The 20,981-nt window shown below is 50.7% G+C and overlaps 1 protein-coding gene across 1 annotated transcript in view; it reads left to right on the top strand.

Moving 5' to 3' along the window:
* The window catches only part of MMD2 (monocyte to macrophage differentiation associated 2), a 55,603-nt gene extending 35,891 nt beyond the window's left edge, over nucleotides 1–19,712 (top strand). Inside the window, exons 3-7 of the mRNA XM_054496057.2 lie at nucleotides 2,279–2,439; nucleotides 6,686–6,760; nucleotides 11,210–11,311; nucleotides 12,508–12,577; nucleotides 15,201–19,712. Coding sequence (XP_054352032.1) covers nucleotides 2,279–2,439; nucleotides 6,686–6,760; nucleotides 11,210–11,311; nucleotides 12,508–12,577; nucleotides 15,201–15,404 — 612 coding nt within the window. The 3' untranslated portion in view covers nucleotides 15,405–19,712. The remainder of the gene's footprint in view (nucleotides 1–2,278; nucleotides 2,440–6,685; nucleotides 6,761–11,209; nucleotides 11,312–12,507; nucleotides 12,578–15,200) is intronic.
* The last annotated feature ends 1,269 nt before the right edge of the window (nucleotides 19,713–20,981 follow it).

The raw sequence follows: 20,981 nt of genomic DNA, 5'->3' as shown, positions 1-20,981 counted from the left end.
TGACCTCGTGATCCGCCCACCTCAGCCTCCCAAAGCACTGGGGTTACAGGCGTGAGCCACCGCCCCCAGCCTACCACCTGCCTACTTTTTTAAAAAGATGTTTAAAATTATTATTATTTTTTTGAGACGGAGTCTCTCTCTGTCACCCAGGCTGGAGTGCAGTGGCGCGATCATGGCTCACTGCAGCCTCCGCCTCCTGGGTTCAAGCGATTCTCCTGCCTCAGCCTCCTGACAGGCAGGGATACAGGCGCCCACCACCATGCCTGGCTAATTTCTTTTTTTTTCTTAAGTAGAGATGGGGTTTTGTCATATTGGCTAGGCTGGTCTCGAACTCCCGACCTCAAGTGATCCGCTTGCCTTGGCCTCCCAAAGTGCTGGCATTACAGGCATGAGCCACTGCGCCCAGCCCTGACTTGCCCACCTCTTCCCAAAAGGGCTCTTCCAGCATTTCTTCCTTCCTGCCTGACTCGCTGCCTGCCTTCGGTATATATTTGTTAGGTGCCCACCGTGCACTGGTGACCCTGTGCAGCTCGTGTGGTGTGGGGGAAATAATGATTGAGTAAGTCTATCATATAAGATGTGCGGGCTGCCAGGGAGAGAGGGCACCAGATGCTACAGACAACAGGAGAGGCCTGTGTCAGTCAAAGGACAGAGCAGGTGCTCCTGCCACAGTGACATTAACCAGCTCCTGAAGGATGGGTAGGAGCCAGCCTCCCAGAGAGTGAAGGGAACAGCATGTTGAGGACAAGGGAACAGCACGTGCAGAGGCCCCGAGGCAGGAAAGTGTTGGGACAACTCAACGAAGGCCAGGAACGCCAAGGCGTGGTGACCTGGGGCAGAGCAGGAGGGAGAGTAGGGAAAAGTACAGTAGAGGGGCTGGGAAGGGCCAGGCCACGCACCTATAAAGGCAGAGGATTTGGAGATTCCATTCTCTACAGTGAATCATGGTGGACCATCCACTATTTAAAAACAAATTTTTTTTTGAGACGGAGTCTTGCTCTGTCACCAGGCTGGAGTGCAGTGGCGTGATCTGAGCTCACTGCAATCTCTACCTCCTGGGTTCAAGCAATTCTCCTGCCTCAGCCTCCTGAGTAGCTGGGATTACAGGCACGTGCCACCATGCCTGGCTAATTTTTTGTATTTTTTCAGTAGAGACGGGGTTTCACCATATTGGCCAGGCTGGTCTCGAACTCCTGACCTCGTGATTCGCCCACCTCGGCCTCCCAAAGTGCTGGGATTACAGGCGTGAGCCACTGCGCCCGGCCACCATCCACTATTTAAACCCGTTTACAAGCTGAATGGTACCTGGGCACCTGTGCTGCTCAGGGCTGGGCTCTTCCTTCAGGGCAGTCCAAGCAGATAAGGTCAGGACATCAGTGGTGATGATGTGTGCCATGTGGCACATCATACTGCTCTGTGTGGTGGCCCAGAGAGGGGCTGGGGTGTGGTGGGGACGGCCACTCCCTGGGACGTGGTCTTTGACCATTTCGTACATGGACCCCTTTGAGAATTGAATCAAAGATCTAGACCTGCACTGTCCAGGTTGGCAGCCACTGGCCCCACGTGGCTGTTGAAATTGACAGCTGAGGCTGGGCGTGGTGGCTGACGCCTATAATCCCAGTCCTTTGGAGGCCAAGGTGGGAGGATCGCCTGAGGTCAGGAGTTCAAGACCAGCCTGGGCCTTATAGCCAGATCCCATCTCTATAAAAAATGTAAAAATTGGCCAGTCGTGGTGGTGTGCGCCTATAGTCCCAGCTACTTGGGAGGCTAAGGTGGGAGGATCACTTGAGCCCAGGAAGTCGAGGCTGTAGTGAACTTTGATTGCACCACTGCACTCCAGCCTGGGGGACAAGACAAAGAAGGAAGGAAGGGAGGAAGGGAGGAAGGGAGGAAGGGAGTGGGGAGGGAGGGAGGGAGGGAGGGAGGAGAGGGAGGAGGAAAGGAGAAGAAAGAAAGAGGAAAGGAAAAGAGAAAAGCAAAAAAGGAAAGGAGAGGGGAAAGGGGAAAAGGAAAGGAAAGGAAGGAAAGAAGGGAGGAAGGAAGGAAGGATGGAAGGAAAGAAGGAAAGGGAAAGGAGGGAGGGAAGGAAGGAAGGAAGGAAGAAAGGAAATTTACACTTGAATCCCTTAAAGTAAAATGATTCCGTTCTTCAGTGGCACTGACCACATTTCAAGAGCCGAGTGCTGCCAAGTTGCGCAGCTCAGCCGGGGAAGGGGCAGGAGGTGTGCTCTGAGCCACCCAGCTGCTGCACCTGTCCCTGCCATCCCTGCCCCTCCAGTTCTGGATCATCCCCAGCATCCTGGGCAGCTCCAACCTCTACTTCCTTTCGGATGACGACTGGGAGACCATCTCCGCCTGGATCTACGGCCTCGGCCTCTGCGGCCTCTTTGTGGTATCCACCGTGTTTCACACCATCTCCTGGAAGAAGAGCCACCTCAGGTGCCTCCCACCCAGAGGGGACCCATGCCGGGTAGGGGGTCGGGCAGAGGGACCCATGGCGGCCCGGGGGGTGAACCAGGACATCCGGTCTGCCTGGTGACATTCTCCACTGAGCTGGGAGGGGCTGGGCTGGGCGACCCACCGGCTGGCTTTGCAGGAGGCACAAGCCCTGCCTTACACAGGCTGCGGTTGAGTCTCTTCGGGGCAGACCACCTTGCCCACGGGAGCCCGGTTTGCTCACTTGTTTTTGTTGTTTTTTGTTTTTTTTGAGATGGAGTCTCACTCTGTAGCCCAGGCAGGAGTGCAGTGGTGCTATCTCAGCTCATTGCAACCTCCGCCTCCCGGGTTCAAGCAATTCTCTTGCCTCAGCCTCCCGAGTAGCTGGGACTACAGGTGTGCACCACCATGCCCAGCTAATTTTTTTTTTTTTTTTTTTTTTGGTAGAGATGGGGTTTCGTCATGTTGGCCAGGCTGGTTTCGAACTCCTGACCTCAGATGGTCCACCACCCACCTCAGCTTCCCAAAGTGTTGGGATCACAGGCGTGAGCCACTGTGCCTGGCCAACTTGTGTTTTTTGTTTTGTTTTTGAGAAAGAGTCTTAATCTGTTGCCCAGGCTGGAGTGCAGTGGTACAGTCTCGGCTCACTGTAGCCTCCACCTCCAGGGCTCAAGCAATCCTCCTGCCTCAGCCTCCTGAGGAACTGAGACCACAGGTATGTGCCATCATGCCTGACTAATTTTTGTATCTTTTTGTAGAGATGGAGTTTCACCATGTTGCCCAGGCTGGTCTCCAACTCATGGGCTCTAATGATCCACCTGCCTCAGCCTTGCAAAGTGCTGGGGTTTCAGGGATGAGCCTTCATGCCTGGCTTGCTTTGCTCACTTCTGAGAGGACCAAGAGAAAAGCCCTTGCTGGCTGCAGGGTGGTCATGACGGGCCAGGTCCCCTCTGGGTGTCGTTCCAGGCATGCTACAGGCGCCATTCCCTAATCTTTCCAATAATTCTGCAATGTAGGCACTAGAATCCCCAAGTTTTACAGTTTTTATTTATTTATTTTTTTTGAGATAGGATCTCACTGTGTCACCCAGGCTGGAGTGTGGTAACGTCATCTCGGTTCACTGCAGCCTCCACCTCCAGGGCTCAAGCGATCCTCCTATCTCAGCCTCCCGAGTAGCTGGGACTACAGGCATGCACCACCACATCTAGCTAATTTTATATATTTCTTGTAGAGATGGGATTTCATCATGTTGCCCAGACTGGTCTTGAATTCCTGGGCTCAGGCGATCTGCCCTCCTTGGCCTCCCAATGGGCTGGGATTACAAGTGTGAGCCACTGTGCCTGGCTAGTTTTGATTAAAAAAAAAAATTACAGGCTGGGCAAGGTGGCTCATGCCTGTAATCCCAGCATTTTGGGTGGCCGAGGTGGGAGGATCACTTGAGGTCAAGAGTTTGAAACCAGCCTGGCCAACATGGTGAAACCCTGTCTCTACTAAAAATACAAAAATTAGCCAGGCACGGGGGCTGGCACACACCTGTAATCCTAGCTACTCAGGGAGCTGAGGCACAAGAATCGCTCGAACCTGATAGGCGGAGGTTGCAGTGAGCCAAGATAGTGCCACTGCACTCCAGCTTGGGCAATGGAGTGAGAATCTGTCTCAAAAAAAAAAAAGAAAAAGAAAAGAAAAGAAACCTTATTTGCTCAAGGTTGCATAGCAGCCGCATTCAACCCAAGCTGATTCTGGGAATCCAGGCCCCCCATAAAGCTGTATGCCATTCCCTTTAATTTCTAGGAAGACATGCAGTTGAGCCGTGCATACAATCATTAGTCAAATTTGTTCAGGGCTGCACTTTGCTAGACAGAACTGCAGTTTGTACTGGTCAGTGATTGCTTTGTAACAAAGTATCCCAGAGCACTATGGCTTAAAATAACAAGAAACACTTATTCTCTCTCAAAGCCTCAAGGGGTTAGGAATCTGAGAGCTTTAGCTGTGTGGCTCCAGTCTGTGGTGTTTCCTGTTGTCAGAGGCTGGCCGGGGCTGCTGTCATCTGATGGCTTGACTGGGGCTGGAGGGCCTAAGCTCCCTCACTTGGCTGGTGAGCTAGTGCTGGGTTGTAGTGTGGCTGTCTTCACAGCCACATGGGAGCTTGTTTTCCCCAAACTTAGCAACTTAATAGAACAAGGTAGAAGCCGTAATGTCTTTTATGATCTGGCCTCAGGAACCACACACCATCATTTCTGCAATGTTCTATTGGTTCCCTGAGTTTACCTTATTCGTTTTGGGAGGGGAGGGTCCCAGTGTGTGAATACTAGGGGCTTGGCTCATTGGGCACCATTGTGGAGGCTGGCCCCATGCCATTCCCATGTATTGAGGGTTATTGCTCACTACACAAAGTGAGGTCATCATAAAAATGGTTGGTGTATATTTATTTATTTATTTTTATTATTTATTTATTTATTTGTTTTTTTGAGACAGAGTTTCACTCTTGTTGCCCAAGCTGGAGTGCAATGGCACGATCTCAGCTCACTGCAACCTCCACCTCCCAGGCTCAAGCAATTCTCCTGCCTCAGCCTTCCTAGTAGCTGGGATTACAGGCACTCGCCACCACACCCAGCTAATATATATATATATTTTTTTTTTGAGACAGAGTCTTGCTCTGTCGCCCAGGCTGGAGTGCAGTGGCATGATCTCGGCTCCCTGCAAGCTCTGCCTCCCGGGTTCACGCCATTCTCCTGCTTCAGCCTCCCAAGTAGCTGGGACTACAGGTGCCCACCACCACGCCCGGCTAGTTTTTTGTATTTTTAGTAGAGACGGGTAATATTTTGTATTTTTTGTAGAAACGGGGTTTCACCATGTTAGCCAGGCTGGTCTCAAACTCCTGACCTCAGGTGATCCGCCCACCTTGGCCTCCCAAAGTGCTGGGATTACAGGCATGAGCCACCATGCCTGGCCAAAACAGCCGGTATTTATTGAGCACTTACTATGTACTGTGCTGAGGATTAGCTAATGTAATCCTCCCCACAGCCCCGTGTCAGGTTGCTGGCATCCTCCATATTTTACAGAGAAGGAAGCTGAGACCTAGAGCGAATAGGTAACTTGCTCAAGGTTATGTACTCCTGAAGCGTAGAGCTGGAATTCGAACCCAGGCCTTCTGGCTCCAGAGCTTGGATCCGAACCACTAAGTTCTTCTAGCATTAGAATGTCAGCTGTCAGACAGTCTTGAGGGTCACGAAATTTAGTAGTTTTTGCACTTCTTTTTTTTTTTGAGACAGGATCTAGCTCTGTTGCCCAGACTGGAGTGCAGTGGCACAAACATGGCTCACTGCAGTCTCAACCTCCCAGGATCAAGAGATCCTCCTGCCTCAGCCTCTGGAGTAGCTAGGCCTACAGGCACGCACAGTTATGCCTGGCTGATCTTTCTAATTTTTAGTAGAGATGAGGTCTCACTGTGTTGCCCAGGCTGGTTTCCAACTCCTGAGCTCAAGCAATTCTCTCGCCTCAGCCTCCCAAAGCTCTGGAATTACAGGTGTGAGCCACTCCATCTGGCCATTTTTGTACTTTCTCCACAGAATTCTTTCCCCATTATAAATCTTTGGAAAAACCCAGTATATAAAGCAGAAATGCACAGTGGCTGTGATTAAAGTAGGGGAGGATGGCCAGGCGCAGTGGCTCACGCTTGTAATCCCAGCACTTTAGGAGACCGAGGCGGGTGGATCACTGGAGTTCAGGAGTTCGAGACCAGTCTGGCCAACATGGCAAAACCCTGTCTCTACTAAAAATACAAAAACTAGCCGGGCATGGTGGCGGGTACCTGTAATCCCAGCTACTTGGAAGGCTGAGGCAAGAAAATGGCTTGAATCCGGGAAGCGGAGGTTGCAGTGAGCTGAGATCATGCCACTGCACTCTAGCCTGGGAGACAGAGCAAGACCTTGTCTAAAAAAAAAAAAAAAAAAAAATGTGGGAAGGAGGATGTCCAATCCTTACCTGTAGGGGTGCAAGGCCCTCAGTGGGACCCCCGAGGCAAGGTGTCTCCATGCAGCCCCTAGGGTGATAAGGAGCCTGGTTTAAAGACGACTGCACTGATCACTTACAGATGGGGATTCTGAGGCCCAAGGGGTCCTGGCTGGATAGAGGAGCCCAGCCCTGCTAACCTGTAGGCAGGCACGATCAGCCCAGGGCACGGCTCTAGGGGCACTGGCCCTTCCCTGCTGTGCAGGGGCTGTGACTCTCGGCTTCTCTGCCACCCTAGGATGGTGGAACACTGTCTACACATGTTCGACCGGATGGTTATCTATTTCTTCATAGCGGCTTCCTACGCACCCTGGTGAGTACCGTCCCGCTGCCCAGCAAACGCTTGGCAGCCTTTCTTTTCATTGTTTGAATTTATTTTTCTATTTGGCTGGGTAATATGTTGACTTGGCACAGAGGAGTTAGGTGAAAAACTTCCCACCACCCTTTTCTCCTTCCTGGAAGCAGCTACTTATACTCACTTTCTTGTGTGTCCTTCTTGAGTTATTTTATGCAGAAAAAGCAAATATATACATCTTTTTTTTTCTGAGAATTCTGAGACAGAATCTCACTGTCACCCAGGCTAGAGTGCAGTAGTGAGGTCTTGGCTCACTGCAACCTCTGCCTCCCCGGTTCAAGCGATTCTCCTGCCTCAGCCTCCCGAGTAGCTGGGATTACAGGTGTGCGCCACTATGCCCAGCTAATTTTTGTATTTTTAGTAGAGATGGGGTTTCACCATGTTGGCCAGGCTGGTCTCGAACTCCTAACCTCCAGTGATCTGCCCGCCTCGGCCTCCCAAAGTGTTTGGATTACAGGCATGAGCCACCATGCCCATCCAGAAAAGCAAATATTAATATGTACATATGTATGCACACGTGTCTATATATATATATACACATATATAAATATGTGTAATAGACATAGACATATGCATACACATCCATATACATACATATATACTTATATTTATATTTACTTAATATTTAATTTATTTAATATAGCTTTTAAAATTTTTATTTTTTTTTAAGAGACAAGGTCTTGATCTGTTGCCTGTGCTGGAGTGCAGTGTTGTGATCATAGCTCACTGCAGCCTCCAACTCATGGGCTCAAGTGGTCCTCCTGCCTCAGCCTCCCAAGTAGCTGGGACTGCAGGTGCAAGCCACCATGCTTGGCTAATATTTTTATTTTTGTAGAGATGGGTCTCAGTATGTAGCCCAGGCTGGTCTTGAACTCCTGACATCAAGCCATCCTCCCGCCTCAGCCTCCCAAAGTGTTGGGAGTACAGGCGTGAGCCATTGCAATGGCCACATTTTATAAGTATATATTTATTTTGTTTTTATTTTTTGTTTTGTTTTGTTTATGTTTTTGAGGTGGAGTCTTGTTCTATTGCCCAGGCTGGAGTGCAGTGGCGTGATCTTGACTCACTGCAACCTCCACCTCCTGGGTTCGAATGATTCTCCTGCCTCAGCCCCCTGAGTAGCTGGGACTACAGGCATGTGCCACCACACCCTGCTAATTTTTGTGTTTTTAGTAGAGATGGGGTTTCACCATGTTGGCCAGGGTGGTCTGAAACTCCTGACCTCAGGTGATCCGCCTGCCTCGGCCTCCCACAGTGCTGAGATTACAGGTGTGAGCCACCGCGCCCGGCCTGAGTTTCTCTTCTTTACCTTTACACCTGGTTGTGATTGACTGGGCACTGCCCTGTGCCAGGCCCTGTGCTGGTATCTGAGGGTATTGTCACAAACAAATCCCCAGCTCCCTCTCTTTGTGGGGGAAACAAACAAACAAACCGAAAACCAAATAAATACTGAAGGTTTTACATAACCAGGGAGAATACATTTTCAAAAAGTCTAAATTAGAGCAATCAGAGAGAAGCTGATGGACATGAAAGAAAGAGACAAATTCTGCAGGCATTGAGACTGAAAAAATAAATTATTTGCAATGTGAAAAAAGCAAGCTGACTTCTGAAAGTGGCCACAGCACCACTTAATGCTGACACACAGTGGAGACACTTGTAATAATTTCCCAGAGATAGACTTCAGAATAAACTATCAAATGGGGTTGTCATGCAGACATAAAAACAATAGGCACCATTGTCACACATGAAAGAAGTCCAAGAATACCATATCCATGAGGAGTTTTTGAAAGAAACTAGTTTGTGATGGCATGTGCCTGTGCTCCCAGCTACTCAGGAGGCTGAGACAGGAGGATCGCTTGAGCCCAGGAAGTCGAGGCTGCAGTGAGCTATGATTGTGCCACTGCACTCCAGCCTAGGAGAGGGAGACCCTGTCTCTACAAAAACAAACAAGAAACTGAAACATGTAATTTAAAAAATCCACCGGCCAGGCGCAGTGGCTCATGCCTATAATCCCAGCACTTTGGGAGGCCGAGGCAGGCGGATCATGAGGTCAGGAGATTGAGACCATCCTGGCTAACACAGTGAAACCCCGTCTCTACTTAAAATACAAAAAATTAGCGAGGCGTGGTGGCGGGCGCCTGTGGTCCCAGCCACTCGGGAGGCTGAGGCAGGGGAATGGCTTGAAAAAAAAAATCCACTTTTTTTTTTTTGCCGAGATGAAGTTTCGCTCTTGTCGCCCAGGCTGGAACGCAATGGCGTGATCTTGGCTCAGTGCAAACTCTGCCTCCCGGGTTCAAGCAATTCTCCTGCCTGAGCCTCCCAAGTAGCTGGAATTATAGGCTTCTGCCACCACACCCAACTAATTTTTGTATTTTTAGTGGAGATGGGGTTTCACCATTTTGGCCAGGCTGGTCTTGAACTCCTGACCACAGGTGGATCCACCTGCCTCGGCCTCCCAAAGTGCTGGGATTACAGGCGCGAGACAGTGCGCCCGGCAGAAAATCCAGTTTTCTTGTGCTTTACAAAACTTAACTTCAGAGTCCAAGTGAATTTTATGGTGAAGAAACATTTGTTTGAAGGTCAGCAAAATTTTTAAGTGTCCATTTTCTTCTTTTAAAGTCAAGTTCAAATTAAATGTAATACTTTTAATTTAAAAAGATGTGTATAACTTAATTCTCACCCTTTCTCCTTTCCGTTCATCCCGTCCTATCCTTCTACCCAGTGGTCTATTTTTAGGTCTACTTGGAAGGATGTCTAGAATGATGTTCACTGATGGTTATTTTGGGTAATGAAATGGGTTATTATTTTTTACTCTTAAACTTTTCAGTGTTACTTAACTTCTTTATAATGACAGACTCCAAGCAGGTCACTTTTTTTGGCAAAAGTTTTACATAACACGTTCTCATTTCAGAAATTCATTCCAGGCCAGGCGCGGTGGCTCACGCCTGTAATCCCAGCACTTTGGCAGGCTGAGGCGGGCAGATCACCTGAGGTCGGGAGTTTGAGACCAGCCTGGCCAACAAGGTGAAACCCCATCTCTACTACAAATACAAAAATTAGCCAGGCATGGTGGTACGCCTGTAATCCCAGCTACTTGGGAGGCTGAGGTAGGAGAATCACTTGAACCCGGGAGGCGGAGGGTGCAGTGAGCCGAGATTGCATCACTGCACTCTAGCCTGGGTGACAGAGCGAGAATCCATCTCAAAAAACAAACAAACAGAAAAAGAAATTCATTCCAGAAGTAGATGGGACTACAGGCGCCCGCCACCACGCCTGGCTAATTTTGCTTTTGTATTTTTAGTAGAGACAGGGTTTCACCGTGTTAGCCAGGATGGTCTCAATCTCCTGACCTCGTGATCCGCCCGCCTCAGCCCCGCAAAGTGCTGGGATTACAGGCGTGAGCCACCGCGCCCGGCTGACAGTTATCTCCTTATACATACACACAATATTGTCATCTTATTCTTCTTGGTTCATAACCTCCACCCCCCTGAACACCTCACAATATAGCTTAGAGATCTATCTATGTTGGTAAAAACAGATCTTCTTCATATTTTTCATTTTTAAATTATTATTATTTTTAATTTTTTTTGAGACAGGGTCTCACTCTGTTGCCCAGGCTGGAGTGCAGTGGTGTGATCGTGGCTCACTGCAGCTTCAACCTCCCAGACTTAAGTGATCCTCCCACCTCAGCTTCTCAAGTAGCAAGACCCTGTCTCTTAAAATAATTATTAAAGGATTGGAGGCCGGGCGCGGTGGCTCAGGCCTGTAATCCCAGCACTTTGGGAGGCCAAGGTGGGTGGATCAGCTGAGGTCAGGAGTTTGCGACCAAACTTGGCCAACATGGAGAAACCCCATCTTTACTAAAAATACAAAATTAGCCGGGCATGGTGGCGCATGCCTGTAATCCCAGCTACTCAGGAGGCTGAGGCAGGAGAATCGCTTGAACCCGGGTGGCGGAGGTTGCCGTGAGCCGAGATTATGCCACTACACTTCAGCCTGGGGCACAGAGAGAGACTGCATCTCAAAAAAATAAAAATAATAAAATAAAATAAAACAAAACAAAACAGCATTGCTTTGGTTAGCTGCCGGAACTGCGGTGATGGAGAATGCACAATCGCCCCCAAACAGGCTTTACTTGTTCATAATCCCACCAGTTTGAGGTGCTACTTACCTTTTCTTCTAGATATTATCAATATTGCTAATTTTCCGCTAATTGCTTGCTGTTTCAAGTTATCTAGCACCCTTTCTGCCTGTTCACCCATCTTCCTGTGAGTGCCATGTCCCAGCCGTGGAGCCACAGGTGACAGGACTTCCCTGCGGTCCGTTTCCTGTGACAGGCCGGTCCTCGAGGGCTGGGGTCCTGGTGGGCCCCCCTCAGGGCCATGGCCTTGGCTCTTTCTCTCCCAGGCTGAACCTTCGGGAGCTGGGCCCCTGGGCCTCCCACATGCGCTGGCTGGTCTGGATTATGGCTTCCGTGGGCACCATCTATGTCTTCTTCTTCCACGAGCGGTAAGCCAGGCCTGGGTGCTTCAGGGAGGCGGGATTCCCTTAGATGCTCCGGCCTCCCCAGCACTCCTGGGCTGCCAAGAGCCCAGGATGATGCGATAATCATGAGAGCACAGCTCTGGCTGTCATGGCATTCAGGCTCATGGGTGGCCACCAGGTCTTGTAGACCCTAGGGTCAACTTGAAGTTGTCAAAAAAGACATCATAGGTGGCCAGGCGTGGTGGCTCACGTCTGTAATCCCAGCACTTTGGGAAGCCGAGTGATCCGCGAGGAAGGCGGATCACTTGAGTCAGGAGTTCGAAACCATCCTGGCCAACATGATGAAACCCTGTCTCTATTAAAAATACAAAAATTAGCTGGGCGTCGTGATGGGCGCCTGTAATCCCAACTACTTGGGAGGCTGAGGCAGGAGAATGGTTTATACCCGGGAGGTGGAGGTTGCAGTGAGCTGAGACTGCACCACTGCACTCCAGCCTGGGCAACAGAGCGAGACTCTGTCTCAAAAACAAACAAACAACAACAAAAAAACATAGGTTCCTAGCCCCATTGAACTGGGGGCGGGGGGTGGGGGCGGGGGTGGTCACATGCCACCTGCCCTCCCTAAATTATTAGCAGATGAAGGGAGAGGTCCTGAAACAGCCACACTCTCTGTATCCCCATTCTGTCAAGTGATGAGCATGGAAATAATTCAGTGGGGAAAGAAACAGGACGATAGAAGCAAAAGAGAATGAGACTTCCTGCAGTCTCAGAGCCCAGGAACCTCTGGAAGTCATTTAGTCCAGGGACAGTAAAGAGGCTTCAGCTGCTGCAGCAACCCAACTCAATTGGAAGTGGCTGCTTGGGCCCTGCTGGAAGAGATGCTGGGATTGAATAGTGATGTCTGCCATGGGCTGAGCATCGGAAGTGCCCATGTGTGTGCTATGCCCAATGTTTGTAATCCCTGCTCTGGCACCAGCATGCATTTTACACATGTGGAAACAGAGTTTCAAGGAGGGAAAGTGCCCAAGGTCACATAACTGCCAGCACCTGTTGGATGTAGCTGGGCGAAATCTGAGCCAAGGCGTGCTGGACAGAGAAAGCGTCCTTTCTTCTCACTGTTCTGGCCAGAGTGTTCCCTCTTCCCCAAGAACAGGGAGCTGTGTGCTGTTTCCTCGTGGGGAGGCATGTCCTAAGGCCCGCATGGCTTGTCTTCCTGCCAGGTACAAGCTTGTGGAGCTTCTCTGCTACGTCGTAATGGGCTTCTTCCCCGCCCTGGTCATCCTCTCCATGGTAAGTGCTGCCAGCCCTGCATAGATGGGTCCCTGCAAGAGACCAAGAGTGTCCGAGCTGGGCCTGGCTGTTGAGATTGTCACAAACCCTCTCCTTTGGCAGGTGGGGAAACTGAGGCTTGGCATGACTTGTCTAAAGAGGCAGTAGGCCAGGCACAGTGGCTCATGCCTATAATCCAGTCCGTTGGGAGGCTGAGGCGGGAGGATAGTTTGAGTCCAGGGGTTTGAGACCAGCTGGGCAACATAGCAAGACCCATCTCTAAAAAAAAAAAAAAAAAAAAAAAAAAAATTAGCCAGATGTGGTGCACACCTATAGTCTCAGCTACTCTGGAGGCTGAGGCAGGAGAATCTCTTGAACCCAGGATGTGGAGGTTGCAGTGAGCCAAGATTGCACCACTGCACTCCAGCCTGGGCTACAAGAGTGAAACTCTGTTTCAAAAAAACAATTTTTTTTTTTTTTTTTTTTGTAGAGGCAGGGTCTCCCTGTGTTGCCTAGGATGGTCTTGAATTCCTGGTCTGGTGAGGTCTTGGCAGGTTCTTCTTGCTTAATTCCCTCCTATTCTATGAGTGTTTCTTTTTTTTAGAGATGGGGTCTCACTATGTTGCCCAGGCTGGTCTCGATCTCCTGGGCTTAAGCCCACCTTGGCCTTCCAAAGTGCTGGGATTACAGGCGTGAGCTACCATGCCCTGCGGAGAGTTTCTTTTACTAAGAACAACTCATGTTAATAGTACTCACATCTGGGGGCCAGGACTACCACTTTTTTCTTACCATGTTTTTTTCTCTAAATATTTTTTGCCATGAAGCAAAAAAAAATTATTTCTCTACTTTTGTTTTTCTTTTTTTGCCATGCCATTACTTTAAAAAACTGTTGTAAAAGATTCAGTTCAGTGGCAGTAAGCGCACTCACATTGTCATGCGACCATCCCCATCATCCATCTCCAGAACTTTTTGCATCTCTGCAAACTATAACTCTGTCCTGTCCTCATTTTTTTTTTTTTTTTTGAGACAGAGTCTCACTCAGTTGCCCAGTGTGGAATGCAATGGCATGATCTCAGCTCACTGCAACCTCCAACTCCCAGGTTCAAGTGATTCTCGTGCCTCAGCCTCCCGAGTAGCTGGGATTACAGGCGCGTGCCACCACTCTCGGCTAATTGTTGTATTTTTAGTAGAGACAGGGTTTCACCATGTTGGCCAGGCTGGTCTCGAACTCCTGACCTCGTGATCCGCCCTCCTTAGCCTCCAAAGTGCTGGGATTATAGGCGTGAGCCACTGCACCCAGCCTCGAACTCATTTTGTCTATCCATTCATTCCTTGGTGGACCCCTGGGTTGCTTGCACCTTTTGCTGTTGTGATTATGCTGCTATGAACATGGGTGTGCAAATATCTGTCAAGACCCTGCTTTCAATTCTTTGGGTATATACCCAGATGTATTACATTTTTACAAAAGATAAGCTATAGGCCAGGCGCAGTGGCTCACGCCTATAATCCCAGCACTTTGGGAGGCCAAAGCGGGCAGATCACCTCAGGTCAGGCGTTTGAGACCAGCCTGGCCAACATGGTAAAACTCCGTGTCTACTAAAAATACAAAAATTAGCTGGGCATGGTGGTGCACGCCTGTAGTCCCAGCTACTCGGGAGGCTGAGGCAGGAGAATTGGTTGAATCCGGGAGGTGGAGGTCACAGTGAGCTGAGATCTCGCTACTGCACTCTAGCCTGGGCAAAAGAGCAACTGTGTCTCAAAAACAAACAAACAAACAAACAAAAAACAGATAAGTTATAAAAATATTATTTGAGGCCGAGTGTGGTGGCTCACACCTGTAATGCCAGCACTTTGGGAGGCCCAGGTGGGCAGATCACCTCAGGTCAGGCGTTTGAGACCAGCCTGGCCAACATGGTAAAACCCCGTGTCTACTAAAATACAAAAATTAGCTGGGCATGGTGGTGCACGCCTGTAGTCCCAGCTACTTGGGAGGCTGAGGCAGGAGAATTGGTTGAATCTGGGAGGTGGAGGCCGCAGTGAACCGAGATCTTGCTACTGCACTCTAGCCTGGGCAAAAGAGCAACTGTGTCTCAAAAAAAAAAAAAAAAAGATAAGTTATAAAAATATTATTTGAGGCCAAGTGTGGTGGCTCGCACCTGTAATGCCAGCACTTTGGGAAGCCGAGATGGGAGAATCACTGGAGACCAGGAGTTTGAGACCAACCTGGGCAATATAGTGAGACGCCCCCACCTCCAAAACTAAAATAAAATTAGCCAGGCATGGTTGCGCCATGGGATATCTATAGTCCCAGCTACTGGGGAGGCTGAGGCAGGAGGATCATCTCAGGAGTTGGAGGCTGCAATGAGCTACGCTTGTGCCACTGCACTCCAGCTGGGGCAACAGACCGAGACTCTGTCAAAATAAAAAAAGTTAGTGAGATTTTAATAGAAATGAGAATGTCTATCATCTGAGAACTAGTCTGGGGAGAATTGCTGGTATATCAGTGTTGAGGCTTCCCACCTGGGAGTCTGGGCTGGTTTGCCATCTGCGTGTCTTTTGGTTTTGGGTGGTGGGGACTGGCTGGTGCTTCCAGCCACACTGGCTGCCCCTCTGACCTGTGCCCCAACCTTGTCCTTGCCGACAGCCCAACACCGAGGGCATCTGGGAGCTGGTGACCGGAGGGGTCTTCTACTGCCTGGGCATGGTCTTCTTCAAGAGTGACGGGAGGATCCCCTTTGCCCACGCCATCTGGCATCTCTTTGTAGCATTTGGTGCTGGTACCCACTACTATGCCATCTGGAGGTACCTCTATCTGCCTAGCACCCTGCAGACCAAGGTGTCCAAATGAGGTGACCAGACTCCAGAGGTTGTTTGGGCTTTAGGAGTGGAGCACGTTTATGTGAACGTTAACCCAGAGCACAGCGCCAAGGCCTGTCTTCCCTTCATTGGGTAGAGTTCTTGATGGCTCCGAGGTGACTTCTAGTGACAGCCAGATCGTCCCTCGAGTACCCAGCGAGAAAGAAAGCATTTAGCCATTCTTACAGAGGAGAAATTAACCCTGTAATGTGTTTCTATTTTAGATGAGTGTTTCCTAATACAAGCAACATTAACATCTTCAGAAAAGGAAGCAGGCGTGGTCCTGGAAAATTGGGGAATGACGGGCCAATCTGTGTTTCTTAAGGTCCTGAGGAATCTGGCAAGGAGTCCTGTGGGTTGTTTATACCTGGGTGGCCAGGGCCTCCCTCTCTGCTACCAAAGTCCAGGGTGGCGAATTGTCTCCGGTTCAGGGAAAGGGGACAGCCCAGCTTGAAGATGAGGGATGGTGAATGGCTGTGACCATGGCAGACATCACCAATCAAGTGCAGCACATGGGTGATGTCAGAATTGCTCCCAGCACAGTGTTCTGGGCAGCCAGTACCAATCAATTTGGCACTCATGATGGGACCTCTTCGCCCTTCCTGTCTGGTGTGCTCTGAAATGGGATAATGGCCAGAGTAGCTGAAAATCTCCAAATGGGCATTCACATGCCTATCTCCTCATCTCCCCCTCCCTTTTTGGAAGCTCCTGGAGTAGGCAGTTTGGGGGCAGTAGAGGGAAACTGAGGCACACACCCACACAGCCCCTGATGTTCTGTTCCACCGTAGTTGGTGCTCAGTACAGTTGGGGATGAGGATGCTGTTACATGGCCATTTCTTCCCATCCCCAAAAATCCAGAGACATTACGAGAGCCATTCATTCATAAGATGGGGCAAACAGCCCCCAGGCACTTGCTCCTTGTTCCATACTTAAGGTTTGTGATGCCAACATTTGGATTCTCTCTTGGTGCCAATCAGTGGCTGTTAGAGGCTACTCAGGTGTACCCCAAAGGGAAGGCACACAGATCTGGGGAGACTGTTCCAGGTCCCCCTAACCTCTGAAGTGCCCAGTAGCCCAACAACAAGGCTTCTGGGGGCCTGTTCTTCAGCCTCCGTCAGGGTGGGGACAGCCTCTTTGTCCACTGCTGCCTGGACATTTACTGGGGAGGTGAGTAGCTGGCCCAGCTCCAGGATCTGAATTGGAATCTCAGATTCTCTGGATAAAGAATCTGTCTCAAGTCAGGAGGTCCTCATTCTGCGACTCCCAACCAGGGTGGAGTGGGCACAGACAGGATGCCTTATGCTTATCTCTAGCACATTCCAGGGGGTTCCAGGGCTCCTGCAGCTGGAATCCAGTGTGTGCAAGCCAGTATTAATTTATCTCAACACATTCCACAGATCAGACTGCCTCCGTGCTGGGAGATGCTGTGTGGATAGCTTTTGTCCTCCTGCCCATGTGTGTGTGCGTGTATATGTGCATGTGTGTGCAAACGTGTGTCTACACAGGCACTCCTAATGCCTGGAAGCTGTCTTCGGTAAGCCTTCCCTGTGGAGCTCACCAAATATTTCCCACCAGCTGGGGTCAGGGCTGGAGGTCAGTGGGGAAACTTTTGCAGGGGAGGGCTGGTTGGAGAGAGACTCGCTCTCAAATGGGGACAGAGACACTGAAAACTTGACCTCTGCCTGGGCCTGGGGCTGGGAGATGGGGTTCTGGGGGTTCTGGGGTATTGTTTAGGAGACCTCCCAAGGCATGGCACCATGCCAGGCCAAGATAAAATCCTGTGATCAAGACGCTGATGGACACCAAAGCACCTTCCTGGGACCAGTGACTTGGAACTACTCCTTCTTCCTTGCTTCCTTCTTTCCTCCTCCTCTTCCTCCTTCCCTCCCTCCTTTCCTCCCCTTCCTCCCATTCCTCTCCTTCTTCCCTTTCTTCCCCTTCCTCCCCTCTTCCTCCTCCGCTTCCTCCTCCTTTTCCCCTTCTTCCTCTTCCCCTTCCTCCTCTTCCCCTTCATCTTCCTCCTTCTCCTCCTCCTCTTCTTCTCATTGCTGCCCCTTCTTCTTCTTCTCCTTCTTCTTCTTCTTCTCCTTCTTCTCCTTCTTCTCCTTCTTCTCCTTCTTCTTCTTCTTCTTCTTCTTCCTCCTCCTCCTCCTCCTCCTCCTCCTCCTCTCTTCCTCCTCCTCCTCCTCTTCTCCTCCTTCTCCTCCTCCTTCTTCTTCTTCTTCTTTTCTTCTAAGATACTTTGACCTCTTTTCCTATTTGGATGGCTTGGGACTTCTTTAGTGGCCCCATAGCAGCTGCTGACTCCTCAGTCTGACACCTGCACCTCCTGTGCCCCCTCCTCCTGGGCATCTGGGCTTGCATTTCCCCAGGACAGCCTGCTCCTTCATGCCCCTGGATTTTTGGAGGTGCTGGTCCTGCTGGTGGGAACTGTTGATCCCCTTGTCCACGCGACTTACTCCTACTCATCCTTCAAAGTCCAGCTCAGGCATCAGCGTTGGGGAACTTCTGGCCTTCCTCTGACTTAGGGGCTTCCCCTCTGCTCCCTGTCATGCCCCCTGCTCTCCGGCATCACGGCTTGGAGCCCCATCCTTCCTCATGCAGCTACTTGCACCGGTCCCAGACCTGGGAGCTCCTGGAGGGAGGGACTGTGTCTTGCTGAACTTGGGATCAAATTCAGCATAACCCCGGCATTGTGGGGGCTTTGGTCAATTTCCTATCCTTTCTGAGCCTCAGTGTTCTCAGTTGCTAAATGGGGAAGGCAGCACTTTATGGGCTGCTTGAAGATGCAGCAGGATAACAAATGCACAACACCACCTGCTCTCCTCATTAGTTCTGTTGGCCTTCCAATGGAAAGCAACCCCTGATCCTGAAGATCACACGATTTCAGGGGTGTCAGCCAAAGGAATGAATCACTAATGGTGGAATTTCCAACTGTAGATAGTCTGGTGAGAACCTGGAGGGCATTCTGAAGGGCTTTGGCCACATTTCCTCCCCTCACTCCAATTCAGGACATGCTTCACATAAACCCTTTCTCTTCCCCAGCATCATTCTGGAAGTGATTTTCCCAGGATTCCATTTCACCCAAGCCCAGACCCTGGATGTCCTCCGAATGTATCCTAAGTAGTGCAGGAAAGGAAATGAATTTTCCTAGGCCATTCTCTCCGGTGGGCAAGGCCCTGTCCTGGGAGCATTCTAGGCTGCGCACTGGGTGTGTGGTGTGGAGAGGGGCGCCACGCGCAGTGGCTCACGCCTGTAATTCCAGCACTTTGGGAGGCCGAGGTGGGTGGATCACCTGAGGTCAGGAGTTCGAGACCAGCCTGGCCAACATGGTGAAACCCCGTCTCTACTAAAAATACAAAAAGTAGCCAGACATGGTGGCGCATGCTTGTAATCTCAGCTACTTGGGAGGCTGAGGCAGGAGAATTGCTTGAACCCGGGAGGCAGAGGTTGTAGTGAGCCAAGATTGCACCACTGCACTCCAGATTGGGCAACAAGAGCGAAACTCCGTCTCAAAAAAAAAAAGGGTGGGGAGGGCATGCACCGGAAATTCAGACAGCAACACTCTCTTCCTTTCCATCCCTGGGGCCGTGATGTTCCTGGTGACCCAGCAGAGCTGTCGTCATGCCTCAGGGAGTCAGGAGAGCAGTTGGCAGCAGGCTGGCCTGTGTGACATTCTGGACTCGCTGGCATCTGCACCTGCGCTCAGTAGGCACTGCCAGGGCAGGATGAGTGAAGGCAGGTGGGAGTGAGGCAGTGTCCTGCTCAGCAGACTCACATTTGGGAGGGCAGCTGAATCAGTGGCCCCAGCAACACACCTCCCACACCCCGGCTGCGTGCCCAGCTGGGAGGACTTCCCTGTAAGGCCCAGACAGAGCTTGGCTAAGGCTGTCCCCAGGGTCGACAGCCTCTCGGCCAGGGAAGGATTTGAGTCAGCGTCACAGAGCAGAGCTGCCTTTCCCACTGGATTGGAAGCTGAAGGTGTGGTGTGAGCGGTGTTGAGCCTTCTCCTTTCCATCAGCTTCAGGCTCCGCGAGGGAGAATCCTAGGATAGCGCTTGAGGGTGAGCAGGGGGGTGCAGATGGGCCCAGAACTGGAGATCTAACGCCACCTTGGTTGTGGGTGGGGGGCTTGCACAGGGGGATGACAGCACTGAAGGCTTACAGAACACTTTTACAGTCCCCAATTTTCAGCTTCCCAAACTCTCGTTTGTTTTTGGTTTTGTTTTGACATGGAATCTCGCTCTGTCGCCCAGGCTGGAGCTCAGTGGCGCAATGTCGACTCACTGCAACCTCAGCCTCCCGGGTTCAAGCGATTCTCCTGCCTCAGCCTCTCGAGTAGCTGGGACTACAGGTGCCTGTCACGACGCCCAGCTAATTTGTGTATTTTTAGTAGAGACGGGGTTTCACCATGTTGGCCAGGCTGGTCTCGAACTCCCGACCTCAAGTGATCTGCTCGCCTCGGCCACACAAAGTGCTGGGATTACAGGCGTGAGCCACCATATCCCAAACTCTCTTTTCCATATCAGTTTGCAAAAGCTACAGAGCATTTCTCTCCACCGATGCCTGAGCCCCTGTTACCGGGCTCAGGAAGTGGGAGGTGGGAGCAGCTTGGGGTACTAAGGGTGCCCATGCTGGCTTCATGCACCACGGGTGCTGAGAGGGGCAGGTAGAGGTCAAAGGGTTGCGAGATGGGCACCTGTCAAATCTGCCACCAGGTACAGTGTAACCAGATGCCGAAATGCAGCCTCTGGGGACAGCATCTGTGGGATTCAGAAAGAGCCAGTGACAGTTCCGGCACCCACTTCCAATGAGCATGCTGATGTCACAGGCGTGGGATTCGGCAGGTGTGATGAGAAAGAGCTGGAAGCTGGGGCAGGCAGAGTCTCACCTGTCTGGGTCTCCTCCGGGGTGCCAGTCTCCCTTGGTGGTTTTATAGATGCTCTCTTCACCGATTCACACAGACTCCCGCCGTGGGGTAAGGATAATTTGCTGATATTACAAAGCAGGAAGCCAAAGCCCAGACAGGTTTGGTGATTTTCCCGAGGGCACCCAGCTTCTAACCAGCAGAGCAAAGCGTTGAAGCCAGGACTATCTAACACCCAAGCCTCCTGCCCTTGGCCAGACCTGGCTGCTTGCAAGGAAATGCACTGCCTCCAAATCTTTTGCCCAGGGAGGAAAGCTGACCTTAAAAAAAATTAAAGAATATTTTTTTTGGTGGGGTGCGGTGGCTCTCGCCTGTAATCCCAGCACTTTGGGAGGCCAAGGCGGGCGGATCACTTGAGGCCAGGAGTTCGAGACCAGACTGGCCAACATGGTGAAACCCCGTCTCTACCAAAAATATAAAAAATTAGCCCGGTGTGGTGGCACACGCCTGTAATCCCAGCTACTCGAGAGGCTGAGGCAGGAGAATGCTTGAACCTGGGAGGCAGAGGTTGCAATGAGCCGAGATTGCACCACTGCACTCCAGCCTGGGTGGCAGAGCGAGACTCCATGTCAAAAAAAGAAAAAAAAGAATAATTGTTTTAAAACCTCTGATGTGTAGCATTGTCAATTTCCATAGTGTAAAT

The sequence above is a fragment of the Pongo pygmaeus genome, chromosome 6, assembly GCF_028885625.2.
Source record: "Pongo pygmaeus isolate AG05252 chromosome 6, NHGRI_mPonPyg2-v2.0_pri, whole genome shotgun sequence".
NCBI lineage: Eukaryota > Metazoa > Chordata > Mammalia > Primates > Hominidae > Pongo > Pongo pygmaeus.
The sequence above is the reverse complement of the archived record's forward strand: the minus strand, read 5'-3'. Positions and strand labels throughout refer to the sequence as shown.